Consider the following 10,059-nt stretch of genomic DNA (forward strand, 5'->3'; position numbering starts at 1 on the left):
CAGATAGAAAACCTTGGAAGCCTCCTTACTTCCTCTGGATTTCTCCCAGAAAAACAATCCATTAGAAATTCTGTTTCTTTTATCTTCAAAAGATATTCTCAATCTTACAACTACTCATCTTGCTCAGCTACCAATTACTGGAATAGTTCAATTCACTACTGTCAAACTAATCTTTATATTTCTAATCCAACCAGTCTATTCAAGCAGAGACGATTATCTTTCTAAAATACAAAGTATTACATAGCACGTGTTTGATCTCAACCCTCCAGTGGGCATCCGATATACCTACAAGGTCTAAATACCGTCCTATGACCTGTAAGTCTCCATAGCATCTTCCCTAGTTGCCTCTCAGACCTTATTTCTTTCTACTTCCTGCTTTGCTCACTGAACTTCACATTTGCTCCACACTGACTTTTAAGATGTTCCTTAAATTAACTAAGCAGATTCCTTGGTATCTTATTTCATGGCCATTGCCTTTGCTATGCCCTCTGGCTGTAATCTTTTGTTTTCAGATATCCACATGGCTAATTTCCTCTCCTTGAATCAGGTCTTTGCTCCACTGATCATCTCCTCAGGGAAGTGTTACCAGATCATCCTATTCAAAATAGGGTACCTTTCCTTCATTTTTCTTCAAAGCAGTTATCACTACTTGACATCATAATATGTATTATCTCAATTACCTGGTTGTCTCCTCGACAAGAATGTAAATACTTAAATACAAGAACATAGCTTACTTTTTCGACATTTTAATTCCAGGAAAGAAAAGTTCATAAGAGTATGTTCAGAATAAATGTCTATTGAATGATAGAACATTCTCCCAGTGAGCACACATACTGTATAGTTGCAGTAATGCCTATATTACTCTGTAGTTTCAGGAATATAACTTCTAGAATTGTAATGATTTTAACAATGAAGCAAACACCTTTTTAAGATTACTTGGGAAAAATCAGGTACTCAGAGCAATGATATAAGATTATTCATTTTAAATACATTACTTTGAATTATTTGGGGATGAAAAAAAAGTTTAAGAATTGTGGTTTTAATATAATTAATAACTTGATCTTTTCCATGAGTAAAAATATCTGTTAATAAGGAACTTGACTACAGAGCAATTTGTAAATTTCTAACGCACACAGGGATGACTCTTTGTACTTAGTTTCTTGCGTTAACCTCTGGGCTCCCCTCTATTCATTCAAGGAAACGTTCAATGGTTCAACCCAGTCTCAGATTCACTTTGATAACCATTTGGTGAACAACAGTAGTATTAAAAGCTGAAATACCTGGAGCAGGAATCCAAAACTATAAAGAACACTGAAGAAACCCTGGCTATTTCTTCTACACACTATATTTTGAGTGATGCCAAACGTATGCTAAAATTCCTGGCGTGTTTCAAATTGGTAAATTCTAACAGCTCTTCTAGTTCCTGCTGGTTAGAACATAAGACCACTCATTCCTCCAGTCAGCCTTAAATGTACACCATCATTGTGGTATACAGTAGTGCTGTATATAACGTCTTAGTATTAAAGCTAGACAAAACAAAAACAAAATCTAAAACAAAAAACAAATCCAGTTCTATCAATCTGATACTGAAATTATCTAGGATACCTGATGAACAAATATATTATGCATAATTCTTGTTCATACCAAAAATATCTCCATTTTAAGGGATCCTTCATATGTGTAATTAAGGTTTAATGCTTCATTTATTTCCCTTTGTATTTTGTTTTTTTTAAATTCACTCTAAACCTAAGTATTAAAAATAGCTATACAAAACATACTGAATCTCTTCTCCAAATCCCTCAAATATAAAAATTTGTCTTCTTTTTAGTTCATATAAGGGTAGAGCTTAAATGAGCATTAGTCTAAATCTTGTTTTAGGGTTGATAAAAATGAGGACTAAAGAAAATAAATAACTTTCCAATATTTCCAATACAGTTATTGATCAAATGCGTACTTAGCCCCAAACCCTCTAAATTCTAATCGAGAACATTTTTTACTATGTCTTAACATCCCCTGTATGTTTTTCACATTCATCTGAAATCTGTATCTGCACCCAAATGTTAAAATTCACCAATTTAAATGAGCTAAATCCACAGATGTCCTCTTAATAACCAATTCCAGAATGACTTTAGTTATTTTTCCCATTATCCTTTAGACATCCATCTGATCACTTACTTTTACTCTGAATTTTCAATAGTACATTATTCCAACTAGTTTATTAATGAATATTGGCACAGGACAAGTCCTAACATAATATGATAAACTGTTCATTCATTTAACCTAGTATTCCATTCTTTAATTATGTTATTTTGCCAATATTAAAACCAATTTATCAGGTTAAAGTTGACCTAAGTTTCCTCCTCCGTTAGTCTTATAATAGGATATGCTAAAAGGAAGATTTTGCCTTTTAAACAAATTAAATAAAAATGAAAATTACTATATGATAATAGACACTGGTTTTATATTACTACACAAACTGGATGGTGCTGCTGCTGCTGATGGTAGTGGTGGTGGTAGTAATATGTGTGTAGAGAAGATTGCTATAATACATAACACTTAATTATCTTCCAGGCCAAAATTATCTGAAAACATATATTATTATTCACAAAACTCAGTGGTGACATTTTTTAAAATATACCTGTATTTGTGCCCTAGTATGGTTTTTTCATAGGTCTCTGTATGTGTGTTTCATGTTAGAAAAATCAATTAGTTCAGGACTCCAAATGTGCAGTCACTAATGCCTATTTACAACAGCACTATTAAGCATACTTACATTCTATCTGGTGTCTCAGATTTTTCCACAGATAGTATTAGTTTAAGAGTATATTTCTACTGTATTTTAAATTTGTGAAAAATTTACCTCACTAGAGCTAGCAATGTAATCTATCTAGAGAATAGAGAGTGATGATATGTTCTAAAATTAAATTCTTACAAGAAATAAGAGTGAGAGATAATACTTCCTCTTCTGGTTTGAAAATGAAAACCACCTGTATCTTACAGAATCACAGACCTCACTAAATGGCATTTTTTTCTGGGAATTTAAAAAAAAATATTTCATGTGATTTTCAAGTTGGACTACAAAGAAACAGCTCAGAATGCAGTGACACCTAATGGCAAAGCTATCTTTATAGACTACAAATGTATTTTCTAATAAACATTATATTTGTAGTCAAATTAAATACTTTACTTGCCAATATGCTATTCTCTGAAATATCATGAAGATCTAATGGCACTGCCAAATACTTTACTTTTTAATACTAAAGTAATATATGCAAGTGAAGGAAAAAAACAACTTTCTGGATTAAAAGTTCAGTTTTAAAATTACAATATCCCTTTGAGATAAGATTACAGTATAAGTTTAGCCTTAGAGATTAGAATTAAATATAATACATCTTCCATTACTCCTAAAAACCTCAACTGGTTTCTACTGTTGGATAAGTTGAAAGTTAATTACTTTGATCTTTATTCATATTTGAACTAAAATTTATAGGAGATATTTATGGGATGTACAATTCACTTGGAATAGAAAGCAAAGGTCCTTAGTGTAATGGCTTATTAGTCATGTCATAGTTGATACTGTTGATTAATAACATTGTCTAATTTAATGTACATCTGAATTACACTTCAAATAACTGCATTATTATTACAGAAAAATGCAATAGTAAACTATATCCTTATTTTAAATTCAGAAACTACTTCTAAATAATTTCTAGAAATTTACACTGAATATTATCCATAAGTTAGGGAACAAACAATTACTATAAATAATGAAAGGATAACTTAAATCATTGAGATATCTTTAACAGCACAGGGTCCCTGATGACTCCTGAAGGCTATCATTAACCAATGTAAATCATGTAAAAAGTTAAAAAAGAAACAATTTCATAGAAGATACAGCACATCTTCTGGAAATGCTTTTACATTCTGTATTTGATAAAACAGTCCTCAGTTCATCAGTAATGAAAAGGAATGCTTTAAATATACCGTCTATTATTGTTTATAATGTGATGACACATTGTATTCACCTACCAATTTTGTACTTTAATTTGAACCTTCTCATGATGAAAATATTCTGTGAATTGTCTTAGGCTTTTCAAACATGTCATAGTTGATGACTGTGATCTCAGAGGACAAAGTATCATTTGCTTATGAAAAAACATGAGTAAGTGCTTCATTTCTATTCCCTGTTGGTATAAGATATTTTACTGTGACTGATAACAACAAAAACATGCTAGTGATTTCTGCAATATATGGATAAGTACACTGTTTGAGTGCTCCCTTGTAGAGATAAATAACTGACGATAGCTCTTTTCAATCAGCTCTGTGGGCAAAGGAACCAGATAAAGGAATGAGCATACATTAAACTGTTAAAACATGAGATCCTCCATATTAGATATGAAGCAAAACACAAACTGTGCAGTTGACTGGAAATGCCACCTAATCCCTGCTTAATTAAAGCAGTGCTCTAAAGTCCTGTTGTGTTTAGGGAGTAAAAAGTGTGGGACGACTGATGTATGAAGAAAATAGCAGTCAGCGTGGCTAATCTCAAAGACTTTGGAGCTTTCTAGCTACATAAATCAGAGCGACTTCTGAATAGCCTCATAAAACACAGTATCATTGCCATTCCATTCACGACTTTTTGGTTCTTCCTACAGCATGCAGATCATTAGGAAACTTCTAAGCAATCAAGTAATGTGGGTCTGATGAAATTACTCAATCAATGCACAGGCTCAGAGTAGAAGCATACTTCAAAACGGCATAGTTTCTATACGTCAAAGACCTTTCTTTGAAGGGGGAGCAAAGGAGATCACAACTGAGGTGATTCATTTCTAAATACGGTGTGTGTATTGTGTGTGCATGTGTATTAAACAAGAATATATAACTATTAAATATCTTTAAAATATGATTTATCAGAATTTCAAAGTGATTACAGTATTAGTGCATTTTTGACTGAAATACATTTCCATTTCAATCATTAGTTTAACCACTGTATCTCATCACTGCAGTGAACTAACGCGTTCAAAAAACATATTAGTTTAAAATATGTAATTGACTTTACTAAACTACCTGCATGAAATAAAAACAAAGACAAAGAAAAGGATGGAGAGAGTTTTCAAACATATAATTTGGTTCAATACCAAAAAGATTCACTATTTAAAGGACCTAATAGTGTCTTTTTATCTCTCCAACTCACCTGAACTACATATTACAGCTACTTTCTACTTGAACACATCACATGAGGCTGTGAAAACCTTTCATTTCTGTATATCTCCTTATATTTATAGAGCTGAAATACTCACTTTCCCTCCAGTTTCACCACTTTCATCCCTTTAGTCCTGAAATAATACATTTGCCTTAAGAATATTTCTCACATTAAATACTTGAATGAAGGTAATCACCTCCTAAAGATAATTAATTCTCTTTACCTATTCAACCAAGTAAGTAAACTGATCTAATGAATGTTAACTGGTACTTTAAAATTTTAACATGGCCATTCAGCTTTTAAGTTATTATATTTTGGTTGGGATGGGGGTGGAAGCTAAAGGGGCTTTTAACCTCTGAAGTGCACTCAAATTAGACTTGGCCATTTTTTTTTTTTAATCTAGGATGTAACATTTTTTAGTGTATTATAAAAGATATGAAGCTTTTAAAACAACCTTCAATTTGCTAGCTTCATGGCAATATTAGTCTATAAAAGAAGCCAGTGCTCTTGTGTAATGTGCTAATTGCTTCGAAGTAACTATTTCTGTTAGTAGTATATACAGTTAAGGCATACAGCCAGCTTTCTAAAGAAATCTGTAATTTGTATACAGTAACTTTATTTTTGTTCTGATTATAAATAAGTAAGCCATGTCACACTGACAGACAACAGAATGCAAAGGAAAAAATATAACAGTTGTGTTCTATTTTGAAACAAATGCCCAGACAGCATTGCAAAATAGTACTCATCTGGTAGGGGACAGCAAGAGCTGTAGGTGTTTGCAAATAATGTATTTATCGTGCAGACCACAGAATAAGCAATAAAAGAAGCATTTATTCGCAAGCCTCCCTCCTGAGCGACGAGGAGGATAAGTTAAAAACCCCTAATCATAACGTAAATGTATGAATGTAAAAGGACGATAACATATTCGCATTTCTATTCCAGTCATTTACAACTGGAGATGAATGTACATCATTTCTTTAAGAGGACACTTTCTTTCTGAACTCTACCAGAACATGACTGAACCCCTCAATGAGACCATAATTTCTCCCTTAAAAGTTCTGAACCCACAGGCACTGTTAGCCCCCAGGCAAAACGTGATCTAGCAGTCGAGTTACCTAGTGCGTAATTTACTTAATGCATAAATGTAAGGTTTTCTGAATCCTGACCGCATTACCACTTACACACAAATATATCTGGTTCTATTGATACAAATGATAGAGAATGGCAGACATGTTTACAAAGACAGCCTCTGAGACCAAAGAGGGAGCCCCCTGGAGCTAAGGGGCCGGCTGCTGTGGGCAAGTACACCAGACAGAAGCCCCTCGCTTGGGTAGGCACAACCTCCACCTGAAGCAGGTTCCCAAGGAAGAGAGTGTGAGAGTATGTGAGTGTGTGTGTGTGTGTGTGTGTGTGTGTGTGTGTGTGTGTGTGTGTCTTGCGCGGGGGAGGAGCACGGGGATAGAAAGGGGAGATGCTGCGACCCATCTGTCGCCTCAATTTGCAGAACATCAAGCCGTGTCGACAGATAAAATTCCCTAAGAGGGGCCTCTCTTCAGCCCAGTAAATGAACCTCGCTGGCCCGCGGACGCCAATTTCCGAAAAGGAAATCGTCGCATTAACGCAGAAAAGGCTGCAAGAGCCGGTCTCCCTTCAGCTCTCACGGATTAGCAAGTGAGAAGAGTTGGAGCCTAAAGCCGCGAGCGCTGTGCATGATAATGACGCGCAGGCCCCCGCCCCCGCCCCCGCCGCCCCCGCCGCGGCCAGTCCCGGCCCGTCTGGTTGCCAATAGGTGGGGCCAAGAGCATCTCCAAGCCGCTCGGCGTCCTTCCCGGAGTCAGGCCGCTCAAAGCCCGAGCCCCTTTGCTCTCGGCCCTGCGCTGCAACTCAGAGCTGTCGGCGAGGAGAGGCGAGGCAGGCGTCTGCGAGGCAGCCCGCGAGGACGGCTCGCGCGCATTTGCGCCCGCGTTTCCCAAGCGCCCAGGGGCGAGTCTCGCCGCGGCGCCAGGCCCGGGGAGCGCCTGCGAGGCCGCGAGGTGCGCGGCTCCCAGTCCTCGGCTACACCGCCGCCAGCCCCTTCCGCCACCGTCGCGGCGACTCTGCGCGAGTACTGCAAAGCCGAGAGGACAGGAAGAGAAGGAGGCTGGGGGCGCATCCAGCTCCCCGTCACCATCGCACGGCGCTGCGGCGAACGCAGCCCGCTCACGTTGCAAAACCACCTGTTCGATCCGAAGGGCGCTCTCCCCCACCCCCCGCCACCCCAGTTCTTTTAGCTTCACAGGTGACACCTCTTCAGTTCCCCCAAAGATACATGTATTTTTTCAAATGGATCCAGTGTACATCCGGGAAAGAATATGGAAGGTAGAGTGGATTAAACTTCCTTTCCTCATGCACTTAGAATCCCCCCACACTCCCCGACACACACGCACGCTGAGGTAAATTCCGCTGAGGTAGATTCGAGACCCCCACGCATCCAGCCCACACTCCACGATTCACCGCGAAACAACAGCACAAGTCAAGGTTCGAGCTTCCACATCCTTCCAGAAAACTGCACAAGTGTGAGGGAAGGGTAGTGGGAAGGGGCAATGAACCGAAGCCACCGCGAACAAGCCACACGGAGGGCGGAGAGGGGGAAGCAAAGGGAAAACATTTGCAAACCGAAACGGTAAAAGTACCCTCGGGCAGTAGTAGCCCCTTCTTACCGATGTGAATGATCGAATCCGCATTCGCCGAGTCCCAGGTTCGAGACCACCAGACGGACAAAACCAAGAGCAAGGGGAAAACTTCCATCTCCTCCTACGCTGATTCTGTTGTAGGATGAATTTTCTTTCAATATTAAAAAAAAAAAGTCCAAAGAGTTTGAGGTCACGGTAGTTTAGCACAGCTTTCTCTTTTCTTTTTTTCCCCCAATTCCTATTACCAGAGCAAAGCTTTTAATCGTCTCTGAGGAAGGGAGAGCGAATAAGAGAAAGAGCCTAGCCTGAGGAAACCTCCTTCGCAAAGCCGTGTCACTTGGAGGGGAAATTTGGCATCGCCAGAGTTGTTTGCAGTTTGGCTTTTTAAAAATGTATCCAGCCTCGCTGCTCTCGGGCAGGGGGAGAGGCTGGAGCTCAGACCATCCCCATCGTTGCGCCGGGGCCGCGGGTCTCCGGTCCCAGCTCCGCCGCAACTTCCAACAGACCACCCCCCCCCCTCACGCCGGATGTTCCCCTCCCCCTCCCCCAACCGAAAAAGCCCCCCTCCCCCCCGCCCTAACGGCCCGCAGAGAATCACTTGTCTTCGCTGCCAAAATAAAATCTAAGTAGAAAGGAAAGATTAGGAGATTCCAAGCAGAGCAGCCAGATTCCAGCAGGGAGAGATAAAAAGCCGTCTCCAAGAGGGGTAGTAAAAGTGAACTTCAAGGTAATGCAGATAGTAATGCAGAGAAAATTCCCTTTCTGCGCGAGGCGGGAGCGGAGTTCGGCCAGGCGGGCCCGGGGAGCTGGTTCGCTCGGGCGCGGTGGCGGGGGAGTTGCGCCGGGCGCGAGCAGCGGGGCCGGGTGGCGAAGGGAAGCAGCCGCGGGCTGCAGGATGCTTTTGGAGCGGTTCGCCTGGCGGGATGCAGGAAGCGAGCAAGGAGCGAGCCTGGCAGCTTCAGCACTAGACCCACGTTGCCTAGAAATGGATCACCTAGGAGAATGAGCGAGCCCGCGAGAGAGCGGTGCTGTCAGGCGGAGAGAGGGGGAAACCAAGAGAGGAAGAGCTTCTCTCTAATAACCACCTCCTCCCCCTATCTGCAATACAAGGGAGAAACAAAATAGTGTTCTCATTTCCCTTGGAATCTTCAACCGGGACTGAGAAAAAGGCAGGACTCTAAGAGAAAAGACGTTGAAGCCTTTTTTTTTTTTAACGAGATTAAGGCAACCTAAAAAAGCCACCCCACTTATTTAACCTTGCTATTGCTATCCTCCAACAGGTATTAGACTTTTTCTAGTCTTTGCCTGGAATTAGTCACATTGGTTAAAAACAAATTAGGGACACCTGGTCACCAAGGGAAACGAGACCTAGAAAGCTTTTAATGAGATTTCAATTATAAAGTTATAAAAAGGAGAGGGCGTTCTAATTACCTTTTATGCAGTGATATTTTTTTTCTGTCTCCAGTGTATTTTTTAGGCAATCAGGGTAAAGAAGATCTTGAAATAAAAAATATAATAAGTAAAACAGAAATGCATGCTTCAGTGAAATATTTGATCAAAATATTACACTGAGTAGCTTGACTACAGACCTGTGTATATAAGGCAGAATGAGGAAGTTGGTTGCTCCCCCATGGAAAGAGCTGATTAAGTGCTGAATGACAGCCTCCCAGTAACAGAATGAAAGGATTTTCTGCAAGTATGCTCCTTAAAATAAAATCCTGATGATTGTGACTTCCTTTCTTCTAATGGCTAACTTACACCTAATGTGGTCTCATTTCAGACTGGACATTTGTTAACACAACCAAATGACTAGTGGAGGCCAGGTATGAATGGTCCTAATATTATTTCAATTATAATTGGAATCCTTTGGGAATGTTAATACTTGGCATGTATGGATGTCAAGCTCCTCAACCTTTCAGAGCCCTCTGTTACCTCCAAATTTGGCAAATATCTTTTCTTCTTACACTCTCACTTGAGCCCTTCTCTCTAGTTGGGTGAATTAGGCTGTTATTTTTCCAAATGTAATTGCATATCACTTCTGTGAAATGGCTTCTTTCATTCATCCTGATCATTCTAGATAAGGTTGTGCTGCCATATTTTACTTAGGTTAATTTTTTGGAAGGCATCTATTCATCCTCCCCACTCTCCTCTGCTACTTCAAGGCTTAATTCAAATCTTGTCTGT

General features: G+C 39.6%; 1 protein-coding gene across 1 annotated transcript in view; it reads right to left on the reverse strand.

Annotated features, from left to right (window-relative positions):
* The window catches only part of GRID2 (glutamate ionotropic receptor delta type subunit 2), a 1,264,409-nt gene extending 1,255,722 nt beyond the window's left edge, over positions 1–8,687 (reverse strand). Inside the window, exon 1 of the mRNA XM_072940458.1 lies at positions 7,903–8,687. Coding sequence (XP_072796559.1) covers positions 7,903–7,990 — 88 coding nt within the window. The 5' untranslated portion in view covers positions 7,991–8,687. The remainder of the gene's footprint in view (positions 1–7,902) is intronic.
* Positions 8,688–10,059: the final 1,372 nt, after the last annotated feature.

The sequence above is a fragment of the Vicugna pacos genome, chromosome 2, assembly GCF_048564905.1.
Source record: "Vicugna pacos chromosome 2, VicPac4, whole genome shotgun sequence".
Classification (NCBI taxonomy): domain Eukaryota; kingdom Metazoa; phylum Chordata; class Mammalia; order Artiodactyla; family Camelidae; genus Vicugna; species Vicugna pacos.